Raw genomic sequence first — 22,529 nt, forward strand, 5'->3', positions numbered from 1 at the left:
CCTGCTGGCACATGTATGTATGTATGTATGTATGCATGTATGTATGTATGTATGTATGCATGTAAGCATGTAAGCATGTATGTATAATAAAAATAAATAAATATTTATAGAAAAATACAGAGGCTAGGTGTGGGTGCAACATTTCCTTAACTCCAGAAAATGGAGGCAGATTTAGGCAAATCTCTATGAATTCAAGAGTAGCCTGGTCTATATAGTGAGTTCTAGACTATATAATGAGATTCTTTCTTTAAAAGAAAAATCCATACAAAATGCTGTGGGTTGGATCTCTGGCATTACATCTTACCCAAGTATTGACCATCTATCTATACAAATGATTTTCTTGCTTTTTGCTTGTTTCCAAGTCTCTCACCGGGTCACAACCTGACCCTCACCCCACAAACACAACACCACGCCCTTTACAAGAAACAGGAAAATTCTGGTAGTCACACTGATCACAAACTTTCAGCTAAGTCTTTATTGTGATTTTTTTTAAAAAACAACAACAACAACCAAAACTCTCCTTGCTGAGCATGGGAGCATTCATCTGAAATCCCAGCAGTGAAGAGCCAGAGGCAGGTGGATTGTGAATTTGAGGTAAGCCTTGAAAAACATGAGAGAACTTGTCTCAGGATTTTTTTCTCCCATCTTTTCCTACTTTAAATGTCCAATTCTTGTTTCCTTGGATAGGAAAGCTGCCGGTGTCACAGTCCCTGGCCCCATGCACCCTCTACTGCTGTTTGGTGTGTACAGCCATCACAGCCTGGCACTGTTATATCCATGACAGCGTCCCGGTGCCTTAGTGCCTACAACTGTACTGGCCATTAAGGTAACCAGCATGCACCTGTTTAAGCTTCAAGTTTACTAACAAAGATTCGAAATGCAGTTCCTTAGCCTGCTATCATATAAAGATCATTAGTGGTTTCACCAATGGTGGATCCTGCATGCTACAAACTGACCTGCCAGCAAGAGGTGCCCCATGAGCCAATGGTGGCACCACTCTTCTAGCGATGGCTAACTGCATTCTGATTGGATTTGGGGCCTGCTGCATGGGAGAGAACACCTGTACTATAAATACAATCCAAATCCCATGGCCCAGAAGATCATAAGCCTCAAAGGGGACCTCTAGTGTCATTCTGATCAATGAACAAGTTGTCCAAGTGTCCTCTAAATATTTGTTGATCCTCACAGATCGGCGCTGCTCTCAACCTTGGCCAGAGAAGCTTTGCAGTGGGCAGTCATGAATGCAGAGACCCATCAGTTGTCAAAGCACTGATAACAAATGTCAGTTGACTGCTCAGCCCTAAGTGTGATATGTATGTCACACACACACACACACACACACACACACACACACAGAGCTTCTGTCTTCAAGACTCGGAGAAAATGGAGAGAAGGCTATGAAATAGTCTTCTGTCCAGAACACGGCCATTCCACCCATGAACTCACAGTATCTGTGGTTACTGGCACGAGAAGACCTGAACAGCATGGAGCTGTCAAAATTCCAACACATGGGGGAAGGGCATGTGAGACTCCTACTTCCTCTGGAGGAGCCAGCTATTGGAAGTTGACAGTTGTCGGGGGAGGGAGAAGCGACTTTTCTTCAACAGAGTGGCCCACCATGCAGTAAATAATCCCACACCTGTGCACATGCAAGCAGCCCTATTTAAACTCAATCGGCTATTTTTCTTTTAAAAGACAAGACATTAGAAGAGAGAAGTGTTGGGAAGGAGGATTGCAGATGGAGCAGACAAGGAATAAGAAAAGGCAATGGGTGGAGGTTAATACGATCAACTACACTATATACACATAAAATTGTCAGCCAATAAAATGATTTTTAAACTCAAGGCTAACAATGACATCGATAAAAATGCAGTTGCTCAGACATGCTCGCCATTCAGTAACCTCACAAATCCTACTGCCATGGATTTAATGCAGACTGTTGAGTGCTTCCACCATTCCAGAAGGTTCTATTGAGCAGCACTAACCTGGAACATAAAGTTCGAACCCTTTACACCATGGTGCTCCTGAGGCTGACTCAGAGTCAACCCCACACTGCCACCTGCTATGTGCCTCAGCTACCGACACTGGGCTGAGTTCAAGTTGGCCTTTCCTGTCCTTCCGGCGAGCCACCCTCATCCAAGTGTGTGTCACGCTCATCAGAAGGCCCATCACGTAGACAAGTAAGCAAATTAGCAGGCGCAGTCACTAAAGGAGTGATGGAAAGTAAATAAACAATCACGAGAGTTTTACCCCAGCAAAAACCTCTCCCAGTTTCGAAGCTGGGAGAGCCTGGAAGACAACAAGGAGCTCCCAGCTACTTGGGACTTGTGAGGATTTAAACAAAAATGTCTGCCAATTGTCTTGGCACTTAAGACTGATTTGGGTTTGTATGTATGTATTTATTTGTTAACGTGGGACGACCTGTTTTCTTCCAAGTAAATTATACAGTCTTGGGAAGCAGAGACGTGGTCTCAAGGACTTTTCTTTTCTCCTTCACTTTCTTATATCAAGAATGTGTCTGTGTTTACAGACTGTTTCAGTTTGCAGGTGAGAAACGTTCCACTGGCATGCTCTTTCGCCCCGAGTGAACTTAAAAGCAAACTTCTGAATTAGTTGATGATTAAAAACTTAAAAAGATTTCACATCGGGATCTGTATTTCTGTTTCCTTAAAAAGAAAAAAAAAATGATCGTAGAGGCAGGCTGAGGTCCACACTCACACCCAGTTCTGTTAGCAGCAGCTCGGTGCCATCCATCCCCAAAGAAAGGCATGCATCCTTATGATGGATCCCATAGTTAAACCTGTTTCCTTCCTGGCTCCTGTAGGCTGTTGTGTTTACAACGCTAGTGGAAGACATTCAGCAAATTAACTGAGAGTGGAAATCCTAGACTCTGTAAACAGAGAGGCAGCCACTAATGCCTGCCTTAATGGGCAACATGTTTGCTTTCCGTAGCTAATACCCAACTGGCTTTAGTCTTCAGTTGAAGACATTAACCTTATGGGCTTATGTTTAGTTTCTCCTGGCCTTGCCAAGAATTGATAATAAATTAGAGAAACGGGCAATCGGAAGAAGCAAAAGCAGCCAGCTCGGCACTCAGGTGTAAGTGATCAAGACAAGGCGAGCAGAGAGTTCACAAACGCTGACTGTTCCCTAAAACTCGTGGAAATCATTACACTGAAGATGCTGGGTAGTGGCAGCTACTGCCCACCTAACCTGGAGCCCCGTACAGAAAACCCAAAGCAACAGGTTAACACTAGCTAGTTAACACCAATCCTCAGGGGCTTCCTCTCTCACCACCTCATGAGAGGCTACTGAGCCCCACAGCTGTTTTTTGAGGTTCACTTCTCTCAGTCAGCTGAACAGTTTTATAGACTCCTTGGGGTCTTTCTTGTTACAGGCAGTGGATGGGGCAGGGGGACATCCTTAGCCAGGGTTGTTTTCTGTCATAATAAACAGTGGATCACCGAGTCTCTTTACTAAACAGAGCCATGTTGCCTTATCAGAGCTTCAGAACCAGGCAGAAACCTCACTTGGAGACACATCCAGAGGAATGCAAGGTACACTTGATGTATTCCTAGAGCCGGGGGTGGGGAGATAGCAGGCATAATTTCCAATATTTGTGCACATTTCCAAAATATAAATTTTATGTCTCCATGAGGTGTTCCCTGTGTGCTGTGCACCATCAATACCACACTGATTAAGGGCTAATCCCCGCATCTCTTATATTTCTCTTAATAATCAGATCATCAAAAGATTCATATATTATTGTGTTTCTTAAAACATTATTGGTGTGTGTGTGTGTGTGTGCACATGTGCACTTGTGTTCTAGTCTTTCTACCTTTCTTTTGTCTCTTTCTATAAAGAATTATTACAGCACCTGAATTTTAAAATTTTTCTAACTTCCCCAACTTCACTGGATCAAATATTCATTGATTTTTTTTAAAAAAAGATTTATTTATTTACTTTATGTATATGAGAACACTGTAGCTGTACAGATGGCTGTGAGCCATCATGTGGTTACTGGGAATTGAACTCAGGACCTCTGCTCCAACCCCACTTACTCCTGGCCCACTCGATCTGGCCTAAAGATTTATTTATTGTCATATGTAAGTCTACTGTAGCTATCTTCAGACACACCAAAAGAAGGTGTCAGATCTCATTAAGGATGGTTGTGATGGTTGCTGGGATTTGAACTCAAGACCTTCAGGAGAGCAGTCAGTGCTCTTAACTACTGAGCCATCTCACCAGCCCTTCCTTTGATTGTAGAATCCTCCAGCTTTGCTACATTTTGGACCAGGGCACACTGGGCAAACCCCCAAGGCATGGTGATTATGTTCTTTCTATTCAGTTCATAGGACAAAGGATTTCTTGGTGTACTTTGATGCTGACTGAGGATACTGCCGGAAGCTACCCTAAAGTGATGATAGGCTAGTGTCTCTACTCTGTTGCCATGCTTACCGGGTAAAGAAGAAACAACCAGTTTCCCATCTGTGTCTAAAGTTAATTGTCATTACTATCTTTGGCTGGATTACAGAGTTTATAAGACCTGATATTCTGAAATTCTACTTTTTTTGTTGCTTGTATATTTTGTTTTTCAAGACAGGGTTTCTTTGTGTAGCCCTAGCTGTCCTGGAACTTGCTCTGTAAAACCAGGATGGCCTCAAACTCAAAGATCGACCTGCCTCTGCCTGGAATTAAAGGCATGCCCCTCCCCCCGGGCCATCATGGAATTCTTTAGTCTTCATCCTGACACATCTTTTTCCTGAGTGCACCATCACCGGAGATAGCAATCTCCATGTTTATATTTCTAGGTTTCTCTGAGTTGAAAAGAAGAGTTAAAAAGATCCACAGGAAAAGGACACTTAGGAAAGCGACATTTCACATGACTCATGACCAGAGTCCATGGTCAGAACAGACGTCTGGAGAAAAGTTCTCACTAGCTGTCCATCAAAAAAAGAGCAAGTAGAAACAAAAAAATGGGATATAGTAAATCTATAATACACAGGCATCAATAGCCCCAAAGAGAAGAAGGCAAGAACTTTTAAAAGCTGTAATGTATAAAGTTAACTTAGAAGTGGGTACAGGGAACTTTCGGGATAGCATTTGAAATCTATATAAAGAAAATATCTAATAAAAAAGTCTTTGTGCCATTTTTTCACACTGCATTAAAAAAAAAGTGGGGACAGTGCTGCTAAGGGTCATATTTTATCCAACAGTAATGCTAACATTAGCTTGATTAGTTTAGAGGCAAAAATGTATCAAATTCAAAGACTGGTAAGATACACTGGGAAGCCTGGAAAAAGAGGTCTGTATGAAATGGACTAAAGACATGAAATTTTAGAGGATTCAAAGAGGCATGGCGTGAAAGCAATTCATGCTTATTCCTTTGTTTTAAAGTAAGTTAAAGGATTCATATACTAGACACAGGATCTCATATACCACAGAGGGTCTTCTTCCTATGAATATTAAGAATAAAGGCAGTAAAATAACTCTCTCCCCTCACCTGTCTTTACATGGTATCCGGGTATGCAGAAAGATGTCTCTCAAAGACAGCCATATCCTAATCCTTTGACTCTAGAAATATGCTATGCTATATGGCAACCAAGAGTTTAGGCTAGTGGACATTAATGTTTCTGATCACCTAAGTTTAAAATAAAATAAAATAAAATAAAATAAATCATTTTTCCTTATCTAGGAAGGCGATTAAGGGTATGGCCTTCCAACCTTACCCTGACAGCCACTGCTGGCTTTGAGACAGAAGGAAGTGTGATAGTGGAGACTCGGGGAACTTTTAGTAACTGGCTAGAACAAGCCGTCCAGTCCTCCCCTAGCTGTTCTGGAAGGAGTGGAGTTCTGTGGGCACCTGTCAGACCTCTGCCAGACTTCTGACCCTTACAATTATGTGATGATACATTTTGCCACTTAAGCCACCAAGGTTTTGTTCATTCAGTAGAGCCGCAAGAGAAAGTAAGACAGTTAACAACTGTTTCACAGGAAGGAAAGGTCTAAAGTCCTCAATCCCACAACAGCAGAACGGCACTAAAACTCACCTTTTTGTAGGTTTTTTCTTCGTTTTGTTTTCCAGGTACGGCGTCTCCATTTTCAGCAGTTGACGACATCTGGGAAAGAGAGATATTTCCCTGTGAATTCTGACTGCTCCTTTCTAGTGCAGCATATTAATAATGCCACGAACAAGCAACATATATTTTAGACACTGTTTTGTTGTTGTTGTTACTGCTGTTGTTTCAGCAGGGTGGGCAGAGGAAAAAGAAAATCCAAGAGTTCTTATTCGGAGTACGCCCACCTCTCTAAGTCTGAAGCAAGATGCTGTAGGCTCTTATCATGTGGATAGATTTCTTGTTACAAGCTATTTAAATTTAGTTTTGCTTCAGTTGTAAGAGCTGTAACGATATCTGGAAAGTACCAAAATTATGAACCAGAACACACACATACACACACACACACACACACACACACACACACACACACACACACACAGTCACACTCACACCCCCCCATGATTCACATTTTAGCACATTCATCTCTATCTTTTGACATATGCATTTTGATATGAAAAATGCTAATATCATCTTTGTGTTTTCAGTGAACATTGATGTAATAGGCCCGTGCCCCTTTTGTGATTGGAAAAAAAAAAAAACCCTCGCTGGAAAAAGAATATTTTCTTTTAGGTGCAAGGAGACATCACGGTGTGAATCCAATTGTGTGTCAGTCCTTTAGTTAATGATGCTAATACTGATGGATAGTTGTGGCTCAAACATTTTGCTTCTGCAAAATCAGACAATTATCAGTGTTATCTTGGACTCGATTCCTAGAATGACTAAGTCATACTGGAGCATTAACACTTTAAAGCTCTGAGTAATATCAGCAGATTGCCTTCCAAGAACTCTCTGCCTGCTCATAGCCATATCTGGAGTGAGCGGAAGCCTGCCTCTCTGAGCAACAACAGCTACTATATTGTGATAATCTGTCGGGTCAAATACAGACTCCTCACTGAGTGAGGACTACATTTCCCTCCCACCACGGTAGCCCTTTGTCTGTTTCCTCCTGTGTTTCTCAGACTTTTGCTAATCTACCTATTAGGGTCTTAGTATTTTAATTATTGATTCTTAAACCCATAATTGTTAATAGTATTAGTAATTTCCTTGTTAATCCTAAGTTTTTAGACTATTACTTCGTCACTAAGCTCATTATTTGTATTTTTCCATGCTGTGACGTGCCTTTTAATCTGTTTAAAAATTGTGACACAGGGAGGTTTTAGTCTTACTAACTGAAAAATAGTTATTAATTTTGTGAATTTTTTCAAATGCACTTAAAATATTTTTCTCTCGCTGAGAGACAGTGGGTGGTCAATCGTATACTTGTGATCACTTTTCATAGGCATTCATATCTAACTTTAAGGTGCAACGTGTGCTTTGAGCTTTACTAAAGTGTCTTTAATGAATGTGGCTGCCCTTGCATTTGGAGCGTAGATATTCAGAATTGAGAGTTCCTCTTGGAGGATTTTACCTTTGATGAGTATGAAGTGTCCCTCCTTGTCTTTTTTGATAACTTTGGGTTGGAAGTCGATTTTATCCGATATTAAAATGGCTACTCCAGCTTGTTTCTTCAGACCATTTGCTTGGAAAATTGTTTTCCAGCCTTTCACTCTGAGGTAGTGTCTGTCTTTTTCCCTGAGATGGGTTTCCTGTAAGCAGCAGAATGTTGGGTCCTGTTTGTGTAGCCAGTCTGTTAGTCTATGTCTTTTTATTGGGGATTTGAGACCATTGATATTAAGAGATATTAAGGAAAAGTAATTGTTGCTTCCTGTTATTTTTGTTGTTAAAGCATTTAAAAAAATTTAAAGCCAGTTACTTCTGTGATAAATAAGGGCATCTGTATCATCAACAAGCTATAATATTTCAGAATTTTTTTAAATTACAAAAATTTTTTCATGTATTCTATTTCGGTCATATTCTTTTTCCTTCCGTTAACTCCTCCCAGATATTCCTTATCTCCCTACCCACCCAACTTCATGTCTCCTCCCTCAAAAAATTAGGAAAAAACAAAACAGCCAAACCAATCCATAAGTAAATAAGTAAATAAATAAATAAATAAATAAATAACAAAATGTGCACAACAAACCAAACCAAACCAAACCGGAAATCGGACTTGTGTTGGCCAACTACTCCCGGGCTTGGGGCCAGCACTGGAGTGTAGTTGATATATTCAGAGAAACACCATTAGATAAAACCCGTTTTCATTTTCCCAGTAGAAATCAATTGCAAATAGCTTCTTGGTTAGGGGTGGGATTTTGTGTCTGCTTCATCTTTCAATATTGAGATTGTCTGGTTTGATCCTGTGGTGGTCCTATGACTGTCTTTGTGAATCAGATCAGTCCTGTTGGGTCTGGAAGATGCTCTCCTTAGAGTCATTCCCCTACCTCTGGCTCTTAAAATCTTTCTGCCTCTTTTTTTCTTATAGAACCCTGAGCCCTGAGGGAAGGGGTTTGACGAAGACTTATGATCTAAGGTTGAGGCTCCAAAGTCTCTCAGTTCTGCACACTGCTCCGTTTGAAACTCTTTGCTAATTACCTTCTACTCCAAGAGCACTCACTATAGGATCCTAAGTTACAGGAAGGACATTTAATACCACCAGGGAGATAAATCTTCTGACTTTCCTACAAACCTTTGAGTCCTGGACTCTTAATCAGTTCAGTATTCGTGGTACCAAAGAATTTGCCAGCTGTGTCTCTACACCTGAACTTGAAGCACTGATGTGTGCATGACATGACCAAGGCCATTCAGAAGAATGAAGGTAATGACTTAGAGGAGTCCACCTCACCAGGTCTACTGCTATCACAACCCCTGACTTGCCTTCTCAGCTTTCAGATAGGGGGTCTATTCAACCTGTCCATTCTAGAACTGGGAGTCTTCAAAGACGTCAGTTTCACAAAAACATCGGCTTCATTTGTTTAAAGAGGAATTGACTTTTTCTCTAGTTTCTTAGAATAATATTTTTATGGGTTCTGAATAAAATGCTAGGAAGATTAAAATGCTTGTAAGACTTAATAATATCAGGATAAAAAGTTAACCTTCAGCTCAGGATAAAAAGCCAACATGGCTCAACAGAGCCAAGAGACAGAGGCCCTCCCTGAAGAATGCCACTTGAGTAGCTACATTTCTCAGACCCCCAGCTTTGAAGATGGAAACAGGAACAGCCACTCTGTGGGGAGTTGAGAACCAATCTCTGGGAAATGGTTTAAGTGGCATGAATGAAGGGCAGTAAGCAAAGAGAGGCAAAGAAAAGTATTTTTCATTCCATTGTAAATCACTCCTGACTTGCCATTAGGGAAGGAGGTGAGAAATGAGCCAGGTTATTCAATTCATTTAAATTCCTTTCGAGAAGCACAGAGCAAATAAATAAGTGATGGGGGGGGGGGCTGGGGGGCGGAGGGGTGGCTATTCATTGTTGACAGTGCTTCTGACCCCTACCCTGGGGTCCTGTTAGAAAAGAGATCACTGATCAATGTTTATTGATATCCCAACTTATCACCCCCTAAAGGGTCACCTGAGTTCAAAGTTGTTAATTTTTCTTTCTTTTAAAAATATTTGAGATTTCATATAATCATAGAGTGATGTTTGACAAAACACCACAATATTACCGAGGGATACCCAAGTCAAAGAGGTAAATGGAATGGTTGGGGATAGGCTCTTAGCTTCTTGTCCTGTTGCTGTGATAGACTTCTATGACAAAAGCCACTTAAGGGAGAAAGGTCTGATTTTAGTTCAAACTACAGTCTGTCACTGTAGGGAAATCAAGGCACAGGTACCTGAAGCAGTGACTGATTTTGTGCCTATAGAAAGCAGGGAAAGCAATGGACTACGTACTCTTATTTTATACAGTCCAGAAACGGAACATAGGGAACATGGAAAATCTCACTCACAGTGGACAGTCTTCCCACCTCGGTCAATACCATCAAGATAATCCCCCACAAGCAGGTCCAGAGGCCAGTCTCCTTGGAGACTCTAGACCTCTCAAGTTGACAGCAATAAGCCCCATACCAGCAAACTACAAAGAACTATTAAAATGGGCACTGTGGGGGTTACTCTCTGTCCTAGGCTTGTTATGTTTCTGCACTGGGTACAATACGCACTTGCAAGTGTGTAAGCCAAAGCAGGCATACATGACAACACTGTAATCATACCAACTCTACAAATGAGAGGAGGGAAGATATCCTGAAAAGTACTGGTGATTGATTGCCTAACGATGAAATTGCAAATGCACCAAGCACCCTTTTTAGTATTGTGCTGCGTTCTCTGAGTATTTGTTTAAAATTAGGGAGAATTTGAAGGTGATTAAAAATTAACCGTGCACCAGTAATTCATGGCATTTTCCACCCCCACCATGCTTTGTCCCTCCACACACAAGAAGACATTTAAAACTTTCCATGTCCTGTTTGCTTGGTGTTTGTTTGAAATTTGATATGGTTAAAGTTAAATGTCCTGAACTCGGTACATCAATAAAGATACTATAGAAAGATTAAAGTCTCTATAGAGCATCTGTCAGGATTACTTATGGATATAGAATATATTTTCTTACCTTTGTAAGGAAAATGGCAAGTCATCTGGAGTTGGTGGTGACGGGTGGTCTGCTCATCGTTGACACTGCTTTTGTTCCCCCAGGTTCCTGTTAGAGAAGAGATCGCAGGTCAATATTTATTGATATCCACACTTCCTCTTCCCCAAAGGATCAGATGTGGCTCTCGGGTTGAGTAGTGAGGATAAAGGAAGGGGTATGCATGAAGGATCGATAATGTGGGTAGCAAGAGCATAAACCACAGGACCCAATGTGTAGTGAATATGTTGTAGCAGCCAACTAAACTTGCAAGTCCCTACTTGCTGCAGCAAAGGCGGTGATCGGTTTCCAGATCAGAGTCTCCAACAGATAAAAGCAGCCATTCAAATCACAGAGGCTGCACTGGATGTCCCCCTATCAGTTTTCATAGGGGATTCTTTTCTTAACATGTAAATCTCTCAGCATTAGTTCTATGACAAATGGACTGGTTTTTTTTTTTTTTTTAATCAGAGTTGCTTAGCTGATACACTGCGAACAGTAGCTATAATTACCCTTAACACAGAGGCGGTATCAGCTTGTAACTTTCCTTTTTCAGAGCTAGAGGTTGAACCTGGCTACCATGTACCAGGCAAGCACATTACCATGCAACTACACCTTATTGAATGTCTAGGCAAGACCTTGCTACATTTTCCAAGTAGCCTTGAACTTTCAATAATACTACATTAGCTTCCTCAGTATCTGGAATTGCAGACCCGTGCCACCCTTTAAATTGTAGACAGGTATAAAGTAAGTAAACCAGCTCTTCCACACATTTCCCCCTAGAGACAATCAATGTCAACCATTTTTCATTGCTGTAAAAATACCCATTCCTCCATGCTTGTTGCTGAACATATGTTCTCTTGCTTTCTCTCTCTCTCTCTCTTCCACTTCCTCTTATCAGTACTAGTATGTGCGTACTTTCCTATTTAAAAATAACTGTGTGGCAGAGATTGAGTGACCACAGACATTCTAAATGGAACATCTATACCAGCCCACCCACCCCCCAAAAGCTCAGGGAGTCTTATGGAAGAGGGGGACAGAAAGATTGGAAGAGTCAGAGGTTGAAACGGTGTCCTCTCATCATGAAATCAACAATATTCTCATGAACAAACTGCAGTTGTGTTCTGCACAAGATCTTAAAAATAAATGAAGTATACACCCATTACTGACACTGGATGCTTCATTATCAGGGTTTGGTACTAAGGAGTTGATGGATGTAATTACATGGAAGTCTTTATGTGCCATCAGTTTTCGCTCTATAATTATTAAACTCTTAGATTTGTAATTTATCTCTGGATAAAATTTTAGGAATTTATAATTTGTTAGGAAATCATCCATTTTACTTAGATTTAAAATTTTATTTCCATAATATTTCCCATTATAGTTATTGAATTATTTTAAACCATCTATACTCTGAGTAACATCTATTTTCTTATTCCTAGTGTTTTATACACACACACACACACACACACACACACACACACACACACACACACACATATATATATATCATATTATTTTATGGAAGAGCTATTTACAGTTCTTATTTCATCCTGAAACTCAACTTACTCCAAACAACATTGACCATATTAGCTTGCTCATGCACAGTTGTGTGCCGTTCTACAAAACGGCAGCACACCACCAGGCTCTATTCACCTAGAGCTTAGGAGACGCAGGCTTGGTCATACCCACTTACGAACAATTAAGTCCTGCTATTTGCTAATGTTTCAGTCTAGGTTCCAACAACGGAGTGTATGGATATCGGCACGTTTCATCCTGATTTTCCAAAGTGCCCAGGGAAGTTCCTCACAGCTTAGGTTTCCCAGGCTGAAGCTGAAGAAGTTGTAACTTGACCACCGGATATATGTTTCTAGTGATTTTTAATTTGTCTTAAAAGGAGAGCTGACTGAGGATTCATTTTTTACCAGCCACCAAAGCCAGCAAGGCTGAGTCTGCCATGGTGATGGAGCTATGATGAAGTTGGCCTTTATGTCTAGGACAGGAAGCTCCCATCCTTTCCTTTCCTTCTGTCAGCCACCCTGGTTCGTGGCTTGCTGATCACAGGGCCTCCACCACCTTAAAGGCATAACATCACCAATTTTCCAGATGTTCTCCTTCTTCAAGTTGTTTCTCAATCTCCTTCAAGACATGATTTGACTCCAACACTCTTGAACTGGTAGAATCAGCCTTAATCTGGCCATTCAAAAGGACCTGGTGGCTTCAGGGAGACATCTTGTAGAATGCCCTCCACTTTATTGCTAATACCTTTGCATTTCCTGTTAATAGCTCTTCCTTGGGCTAGAGACAGCTCAGTAGTATAGCCTTGTTATAGGTTCAATTCCCAGTACTGCCAAAAATATCCCTTCTTTTTGAAGGGGTTTAAAAGTTAGGTATATTTTGTTGTTTTGTTTTGTTTTGTTCCTTTAAGAAAAAAGTACATAGCATTCTTCAATGCCCTAATGATATCCCCATTAGGTGTTGGCTTTTGTTCTGATGATGTGTCATGCAGCTCAGGTTGGTCTGCAACTTATAATGTCGTTGTTGTTGACAGTCCCCTTAAACGTATGATCCTCTGCCTTCATCTCTACAGCGCTGGCCACCGATGTGTTGAGGATCCAATGCAGGGCTCACTAAATAATAGTAACTGAAGCAGGATTTTGCTATATATATATTCATATATCCATGAATTTATGATCCTCCTGTCTTGGACTCCAAAGCACTTGAATTTCACATATGCATCTTCATACCCACCTGGTTTAAAGTGTGGGCAGGCTTCCCTGCACACTCCCCCCAACCCCCCCCCCCCGTTTCTACTGGGAATCATGCCTGATGCATGCTGGGTAATTACTCTACCACTGAACTACATCCCCAAATCTGCTATTCTATATTTTAACCAAACAGCCAAATTACCAAAGCACCAGATTGAGTCTGGTCCTACCAGCAGCTCGAGATAGTCTGTTTTTACTAGGATTTCTTATAAATAGCTTAAGATGAACTTTTTTTTTAAAAAATCTGACTTTGCCACTTAAAAATATCTGTTGTGAAAAGTTATAGTTTGGATTGTTTCCAAAACACATTATGATTAATTACACTTGTTACTGTATTTATTGTTTCTCACTCCTTTGCTGGATTTATCTAGTTTATAATTCAATTCTTCTTTTTTTCTTCTTGGTAATTTAAACATTTAATTTCACATATATTTTCTCATAGTTATTTCTCTACTTTAATTTTTTTTTCTAAATCTTCCTTTTGTTGTTGTAATGCTGGGGATAAAACCTAGGACGTTTCCCATGGTAAGTAAGCATTCTACCACGGAGTTATATCCCCAACCATAGTTGTTTTGGTAAAACCAAAATGACTATATATGTCCCTGATACCTGCTATCTTTCTCGTGGCCTAAGGTAGCAGACTCAAAGATTTACCAATCAGATCTTCTTCCAGGAAGCATGAGCTGCTAGCCTGGCGGGATGGGGATGGGAGGTTGGGGTGGTGGTGGTCCAGTCAGTAAACATCTCAGCTTACAGCTAGCTCCTTCTGGGTAAGCCTCTGCAGGGAGTCAGTCACCCTAGGTCATAGCCTCCTTGGGCAGCCCTTTCTGTGTCAGATGACAAGGCCTCTTCTCAGACACTCAGTCCAGGCTCTGTGGCTTCTGTGTAGGAATTTCCTTCCATTTCCTCATCGTTCCTTTTAGCTTTCTTGGGCTGCTTTATCAAAGGAGCACAGGCTAGCTTAGCTGGCTTAAAGTGGCCAATTTGTTTTTCCCTGGTTTTCAAGGCTCTAACAGGGCCACGATGTCTCTGAGGCTCTGGGTGGACCCATTCCTTGCCTCTCCCTAACTTGTCTCTCCCATCCATCTCTTCAGTCTTTGGTTTATACTCTTTCTCTCCAATTGTAGCCTCTTTGACCCTACAGCATGGTCACCAGGTACCCCTATCTAAGTGTGACATTTCCTTATTGCCTGAGCCATTCTTGCTTAGAGCCTAATCCAACAATGTCATCCTCACTTGATCATATTTTTAAAGTCCATTTCCAAACAAGATCACATGAACAAGTACTTGTAGTTAGGACTTCGACATATCTTTGCGGAGAGCACAACACAGTTAATTATTAATAAATATCATGTACCCAACATTCTATTCCAGCACGTGTTTCTAGAGAAGCCAACCTGTAGCATCTTTCCTCTCTTCCATAACTACAGGCGGGCACATTTGGCATGTTTTTTAATTCTCTCGTTCCCCACTCTATACCATTTACCAAACACTTCTCACAGACAGTGCTGTTTCCTCTTCAACGAGTCTTAACAACTGACAGCTCAACTTAGCATCATTTAGACTTGATCATAAGTTGTGACAGTTATTCATCATTGTCAATTTGGCTGGATTTAGGATCATGGAGCAGACACACCTTAGGAGTCTGTAAGAGTTTTTAGAGAGACTCCCTGTGGAAGGAAGACTCATCCTGAAGGTGGGTGGGGCCACCCTACGATCTGGGGTTTGGATGAAATGCAAAGGGGGAGGGAGGAAGTGAGCCAAGCACCTGCGGTGGCCAGTCTTGGCTCAAAGTGATACAAAAGGGATACAAAAGGGATACAAAAGGGATACAAAGTGACCACATTCCTGCCTCCATGCCTTCTCTAAGTCTACAGACTGTATTCCTTACAACTGTGAGTCAAAATAGCCCCTCCTCTCCTTAGGCGGCGTTTGTCCAGTATTTCATCAAAGCAAAGCAAACAGTACCTAGTGCATTTGATTAAGTTTACAGCTTACCACTTTCTTTGTGTTCTTTTTTTTTCCCCCTTCCCTATCCTCATGCCTTTGGTTCAATTCTCATTTGATGGAAACACTTCCAGTTGATCCTCCAGGAGCAGCACATAGCTGGTCTACTGGGACTCACTCCATGTGTAGAACTATCTGACATCCTCATGAATATATGTCTCTCTCAGGTAGGGGAAGGCTCTGAGCCTACTAACCCTTTCATCCAACTCTATTGTGTCCCTCATTCGATCCTGTTTCCATCTTTCCACTCTTCTTCATCAGGAAAGCTGTGTGTTTTTCTTTTTTCAATTCACAGTTCAAAAATCTCTGATGATGGGGCCTGCAGATCTTCCCTGGTACCATGAAACTGACAAGAAGAAAATATGTGGCGACCTCGGTTGGCAGCTCTTTGGTGATCTGACACAAACCATGAGGAAGATTTAAACTGTCTCTCAGTGAGGAACAGACTGCATATCCTCCAGGCTGTCCTCCAGGAATGGCATTGTCCACAACCGACCTTTCGATGAGAATTAGACAGGGCTGCATTCCAAGTGTCTGCAAGGGCACAGAGTGCAGACAACCCAATGACTAATTAATTAAGGAAATAATCTCTGTAGTAAATGTGTTGAGGATGTAGTCTGACCCATGATTCCAAGTAAAATCTCATTTTAAAAAAGACTTCTGAAATTAAACAAAGCTATATTACATTGTATATAGTAAGATGCTGAGAAAAAAAGTTGGTTAACAAAAACAACAAATGTTGGTTAACGTAACACAGCCAGGAAATAAAAGGTTTTGTTTCCGTTTCTCCATAACTTTGATTATTTGCTCATGTTTCTGGTACATACAGATTCTGTTAACTTAAAAAATAATAATAATTCAGGAGCTTGGGAGATGGCTCAGTTGGTAAAGTGCTTCTAGCATAAGCACAAGGTCCAGAGTTTGATCCTTTCACCCATGTAAAATACCAAGTAGTGTGACGCATGATTGTAATCTTAGCGCTGTGGAGGCAGGCAGGTAGCGCCTGGAGCTCACTGGCCAGCTAGCACAGTGCAATTGGTAAGCCAGAGTCCACAAAGGGACTGTCTCAGAAAACTAGATACATGGATCCTGAGGAATACCTGAGGCTGACCTCTGGCTTCACATACACACACGCTAACACACACCTGCACCCACACACTTTTGCACACCCTCACACACTTATCTTCTCATGCACAGAAATAGTAAACAATGGATACTATCTTTTTAAATTAAAAAAAATATTTTCAAAGAGAATATGATACTAGTCTATCCACAAACTCCTAAGCTCAAAGTGACCCTCCTGCCTCAGACTTCCAAGTGCTAGGTCTACCAGTGTCGGCCATCATGCTATGACATATGAATGGTGTTATGCACATTATCTCAGTTCATATTACAGTTTCTCAACATTCCTCAATTTAGCTTTCAAACAGTAACAAATTATTTTTAATCATATACATGCATGTATCTATGTGGAGGTTTATGCACATGAATTGAAGTTGCCTATAGAGGGCATCAGACATCCTGGCGGTGGGGTTACGGGTGGTTGTGAACCACTGGATGCGAGGCTGGGAACTGAAATCAGGGCCTCTCCAAGGGCCATACAGGCGTTCAGCTGTTGAGTCCTCTCTTTAGCCCTCAGTGTGCTATTTTGATACTTGTTTCATAAAGCGGATGGGATGCAGCCATTTTTAATTTTCTTAGGGCAGGTATTCTTGTTGGAAGGCTGACTTGTAGGAGGGAGGCATTTAGGGAATGGGAATGCTCCCCATTCCTACCTCAAGGACCCCCTACTTCAGTGTGGGTGTGCTGTGAGAATTTTCGAAAACTCAAATCCTTGGGCCACTCACCTAAGCAAGTGACTAATTACTACCCACGCACAACAAGAATGAGGAAGCATCATTTTCAGCATGCCTCACGGGCTCGGAGGCCATGTTAAACCACGCTAACCAGTAAACGAAATATAGGTAACCGACCACTTCAAGAGTGTTGCCAGAGGCCACTAGGGAAAACATAACTACATGGAGTCCAGAGAAGGAATGTAATGCATGGAATGGGTTACTGAAGTGCTGGGCGGGGAAAAAGCTAGAGAAGGGCTGTTAGCACACATCTTAGCACTCAGGATGCAGACACAGCAGAATCTCTAACATCAATGCCATCTTGGTATCTATAGTGAGTTCTAGGCCAAATTGGCACATGCCTTTAATCCCAGCACGTGGGAGGCGGAGGCAGGCGGATTTCTGAGTTCCAGGCCAGCCTGGTCTACAGAGTGAGTTCTAGGACAGCCAGGGCTATACAGAGAAACCCTGTCTTGAAAAACCAAACCAACCAAACAAACAAACAAAATACTAAGCAAGAGGTAGTAGTTAAAGATGGGTATCAGCAGGAAGCCACTGCTGATCTTTTCAACATGAGATAGTATTAAAGACTCCAAAAGCAGAGATGTCTGTTGGAGCCTGAGCAACGTGGTGAAGGCTGAACAACGTGGCCTGTAATAGCTTCTCAGCCTTTTGGCTAAGAGCGAGCCCAGAATGCAGAAGTTAGACTACAGTTGGGGCTCCCAAGGGCCAGCCTGCTAAACCACGGAGTCCCTGAGCTAGGCAGGTGAATCCCCTGTGAATTCCCAGCTAGGTCCACTTCAGAGATGATCCAGAGTGAGGAACGACTGGGGCTGGGCGAGCCAGGACAAAGAACAAAACTGAAAGGAAAATGAAAGCCGGAAGGTAGACACGAGGTGGTGAGCCATAAGAACTGTGGCTCTCAGTGGAAAGGTGGAGCGTGAGAGGCTGGCAATGCATTCTTACCATTTTTATGGTAAGAACTTCAGTGGTGCAGGGCAGTGGTGGCGCACACCTTTAATCCCAGCACTTGGGAGGCAGAGGCAGGTGGATTTCTGAGTTTGAGGCTAGCCTGGGCTACAAAGTGAGTTCCAGGATAGCCAGGGCTACACAGAGAAACCCTGTCTCGAAAAACCAAAAAAAAAAAAAAAAAAAAAAAAAAAAAAAAAAAAAGAACTTCAGTGGCTCACAACCAATTTGCTGAGCTCCACTGTTGCCCTTGCAGCCCAGGTGTAACAGGAAGAGGGGCCATGACCTTGGGCAGTTTGCCTGAAGCCCAGGTTAGAGTGGGCAGAGCTGAGACCTGGCTCCTCCGAGTCATTTGACTTCAAATCTTATGTTCTTTATAGCATGGTAACACCCTGCCTTCTACTCCCCAAAGGAAACAACCCAAAGACTAATAAAAGTTACACTGCATTTCTAAATCCATAAATGCATCTGAAAGGTTAGCCTACAGTTAGTTTACATAATTATTTCATGTAAACCGTGTTCTGCATTACTGAGTCTGAACCTAGAGGGCGTTCTTAATTTCCAAGGTGGAAGGGGAGCTGGTTTAAAGCTACTGAAGGTTTTAGATGTTGCATTGTACCTAGGGGCCATGCTGGAGTACTACATGAGGAAGCCTACAACCCCCAATTCCTAGCTAGGTCCACATCTTTCGCTCTTTTTAATCTGCCATAGTTGGGTTTGAGGCAAGGTCAAATGATGGGGAAAGAGGCTAATTATCTAAGTAGGTCAGCAAAAATATACAAGAGGTGAAGGATTCTAAGGACAAGTACAAACAGCTCATTAGACACCAAGGAAGTGAGACTAAGACTAAGGGTGAGCTAGGCTTTATAGTCAGGGTTTTGTCCATCTCTGCGGCTGACCCTCTGTGACCTCTGGTTCTCATCCCCTTCTCTCCTACCATGAGTTGTGCTGACCCGGTAGGGAGTTCTGGTTTGGTGGCATTGCCAGGCTCCTCTGATAATAGCCTCACTTCGATCCTGATTGGAGTGAGAAGGGGATATCAGGGATTTAATCCTCCCAGTGTTCCTGCCCTCTGGAAACTGAGCTTCCATAAGATAGCAATATTTAAATGTTCTCACGCCATTCAGGCTGTATGTACATCCACATTTCCGAAATTCCTCAAAACAGAAAGCAGACAGAGTATGTGTGGATGTCACTGCTAATCATTTTTTATTTTAATCATTCTCTTTTCGTGTTCATTATGAAAACAACAAATAATCCCATTCTTTCAATAAACGTTTAATGAGTATCACATGTCAGGTAGTGAGCCTGGCTCTGGGGCCATAAGGACAAAGACAGGGCCTAATTCACTAGGAAATCACCACAGTGGGATGGAAGGAGAGAGGGAGGGAGGGAGAGAGGAATGCAGACAGCTCAGACACAGTGAGCCATGAGCTCTGCTCTGGATTTTTGCAGGAGGAACTGGGTCAGTCCAGTCTAGGGGGGGGGGTGTCACAGAACGTTCCATTTGCTTATCTGAGGAGCACAGACATTGAACAAAGGCGGTTTGCAGAGGACAAGATGAGAGCAGCTATGTGGGCAAGTACATAGTCTAGCTGGAAAGGGAGTACTTCCATAATCTGCCCCATGTGTTTGAGGAGAGGCACAGCAGCCCTCAATGGGGCTTTTGGGAACAAACAACAATAACAAAGATGCAGAAAAGCAGGGAAAAAAAGATTTAAAACTCCAATGGGTCACTCTCGAAGGCTTAAAGATTAGCAACAAAAACCACACTCAACTGAAAACAACCCTTGACATAATTTCTAAAGCTAGAACTGTCTACACTTTTCAGACTAGAAGAAAAAAAATAAAGCGTCTTGTTATATTCAGAAATCACATTCTTAGATTTTTTAAGTGAATAATAAAAAAGAGAGAGAATAATATCTGCATACACTTTTAAAGAAGTATGGAAAATCTGCATGCTATACATCTGCACAATGGAGCCCACATATACATACATATGTTCAAACATATGGTATGTAACATGTTTATATGAGAAGTTGTAAAAATAGAACCACAGGGTTTAATACTCAACGTAAAGCTCTCCTACATTATGGAGAAAGATAATTTAAAAGAAGCTTTGGTCTGTATTTCTAATATTTATATAACCGAGCCACTGCCAAAACCAATTCCAAACGGCAGCACCTGCTCTCTTTGAATCCAAATGAAGATCAATCAAAACAAATTGCAGGCTCTTCTATTCTCTCATAAAACACATTCATCAGCCCGCAGAATAGCTCTCACAAAGTGAACAAACAGGATGGCTTTAAATGGTGATAACAAAAGGCTCGGCATAAAACGAACCACTTGTAATTCATTTTCCCAACAAAGGTTATGCCGAAAGAATTCATAAGCCCTTTCAAAGCCGTTTCACCACAAGCAACCGACAGAAGAAACTTGCTGGCACAAACAGCTACGAGTCATGTGCTGTCCTCTGACCAGCATCGCGCTCGGTCTCTCATGGAAACACCACCACAGCCGGATATTCCCCAACCTCGCTTTTAAATCCTAAATACACAAAGACCTAATGTGTTTGTGCGCACTTGGCTGGCATGCCAGATGGAGGAAGAAAAGTCAGGAGAGTAAATACATATAAAGCCATGGCATGTAGGAAAGGCATATATTAACATTAAAATATCTTTAAAAAATATCTTCCCAGTCCCCCCTGGGGGATAATCACAACAAACCTCAAATGGTGACTCCTCCCATATAATTCTTCTATGTTCTCGCATTCACTTCTTATATGACATTTGACCAATGACTGATTTCAAAGTATCAAATCTTTATAGTATGGTGTATCTTCTCATTTCTTTGCCTTCTACACTTTGCTTTTGATGCCCCCTTAAGTGTCCATGCCCCAGAAATTGCTCAAGGACAAACCACAGGCATATAAAGTCAGTTATAAGCAGAAGACAAATGTTTGGTCTTAGAGTTAAATAACCAGGTCTTCTGCCTGGCTCTGCTCCTGATGCAGTCTACAAAGTACTTATAGGATGGGTTTGTCTTCTATTGAGAAAGGCAAAGCAGCATAGCCTCCCACAGGCCAGAAGATTACGATAAAAGATAGTTAGTTGGTCCATGACCCCAAAGAATTTCTAATGAACCAGTTGTCAGAGCCTCTGCCTGGTGGGAAGTCTGAAAGAACACAGTGGGGGAGTTGGAAAGACATTTGCGGGAGAGGATGAAAAATGTAGTTATGGGAAGGGAAACAATATGCAGGAGGGAAATGTTGAACTGGGAAATTTTTAGTGTTTTCCTATGACTCGGGGCTAATAATAAACTTGACTGTTATCTTAGTTGAGGTTTTTATTGCTGTGATAAAACTACAAGACCAAAAGTAAATTGGGAGAGAAAAAAGGCTTATTTTCATCCTATTGGGTCATAGTCCATCACTAGGGGAAGTCAGGGCAGGACCCCAGGCAGGGCAGGAACCTGGAGGCAGGGACTGTAGTGCAGACCATGGAGGAGTACTGCTTACTGCCTTGCTCAGTTTGCTTTCTTATATTATCAGGGAGCACCTGCCTAGGGGTGGCCCCATCCACAACAGGCTACGCCTCCAACATCAATCAGTAATCAAGAGAATGGGCCAATTTGGTGGGAGCCTATGGGCCAATTTGGTGGGAGCCTATCCTTTTTCTTCTTTCTTTTTCAAGATTTATTTATTTTTATGAGTACAGTGTGGCTGTCTTCACACACAAAAGAGTGGGCATCAGATCCCATTATAGATGGTTGTGAGCCACCATGTGGTTGCTGGGAATTGAACTCAGGACCTCTGCTCTGAAGAGCAGTCGGTGCTCTTAACCACTGAGCCACCTCTCCAGCGCTGAGAGCCTATCCTGAACTGAATGAAGTTCTCTAAACTCAAGTGTGTGTCGAATCGACATAAAACTAACCAGTGCAACAGGCAATAAATGAACAAAAGTGAGTTTGAACCATGCACAAATGTAAATATCTAGTTAGAGGGAAAGAAGTATAAGAAGGACGACTTAAGGTGTGTTCCTCCGCAAGGACACCTCACTCGTCACCTACTTCAGGGCTCCTTTACACAAGGCCCACTGGGGATTACAACAAAGGGAAAGAAAGTGCCCGTTGTCAAGGAACCCAAATGAAAAGCCAAAACACAAGTGCATGTAATAACTAGGATGTCTTTAGCAGGATTAGGAGCTAATGCCTCCACTTGGCTTTGCCTCTAACTTCGGTCATCACAGTCAGAGGGCTTATGTGTAATGTTCTAAAAAATGCAGTAAAAATTTAAATGCCAAAACAAACAAACAAACAAACCAATCAATCAATCCAG

General features: G+C 41.9%; 1 protein-coding gene and 1 long non-coding RNA gene across 3 annotated transcripts in view; one reads left to right on the top strand and one right to left on the bottom strand.

Moving 5' to 3' along the window:
- The window catches only part of Pip5k1bos (phosphatidylinositol-4-phosphate 5-kinase, type 1 beta, opposite strand), a 33,177-nt gene extending 16,994 nt beyond the window's left edge, over positions 1–16,183 (top strand). The window contains exons 4-6 of the long non-coding RNA NR_167769.1: positions 8,482–8,814; positions 15,464–15,556; positions 15,685–16,183. This is a non-coding gene — a long non-coding RNA (phosphatidylinositol-4-phosphate 5-kinase, type 1 beta, opposite strand). The remainder of the gene's footprint in view (positions 1–8,481; positions 8,815–15,463; positions 15,557–15,684) is intronic.
- The window catches only part of Pip5k1b (phosphatidylinositol-4-phosphate 5-kinase, type 1 beta), a 261,079-nt gene that overhangs the window by 138,209 nt on the left and 100,341 nt on the right, over positions 1–22,529 (bottom strand). For both annotated transcript variants that reach the window (NM_008846.3, XM_006526763.4), the window contains exons 2-3: positions 10,600–10,686; positions 6,051–6,119 (exon numbers count right to left, since the gene is read on the bottom strand). In NM_008846.3, coding sequence (NP_032872.1) covers positions 6,051–6,119 — 69 coding nt within the window. In that variant the 5' untranslated portion in view covers positions 10,600–10,686. The remainder of the gene's footprint in view (positions 1–6,050; positions 6,120–10,599; positions 10,687–22,529) is intronic.

The sequence above is a fragment of the Mus musculus genome, chromosome 19, assembly GCF_000001635.26.
Source record: "Mus musculus strain C57BL/6J chromosome 19, GRCm38.p6 C57BL/6J".
NCBI lineage: Eukaryota > Metazoa > Chordata > Mammalia > Rodentia > Muridae > Mus > Mus musculus.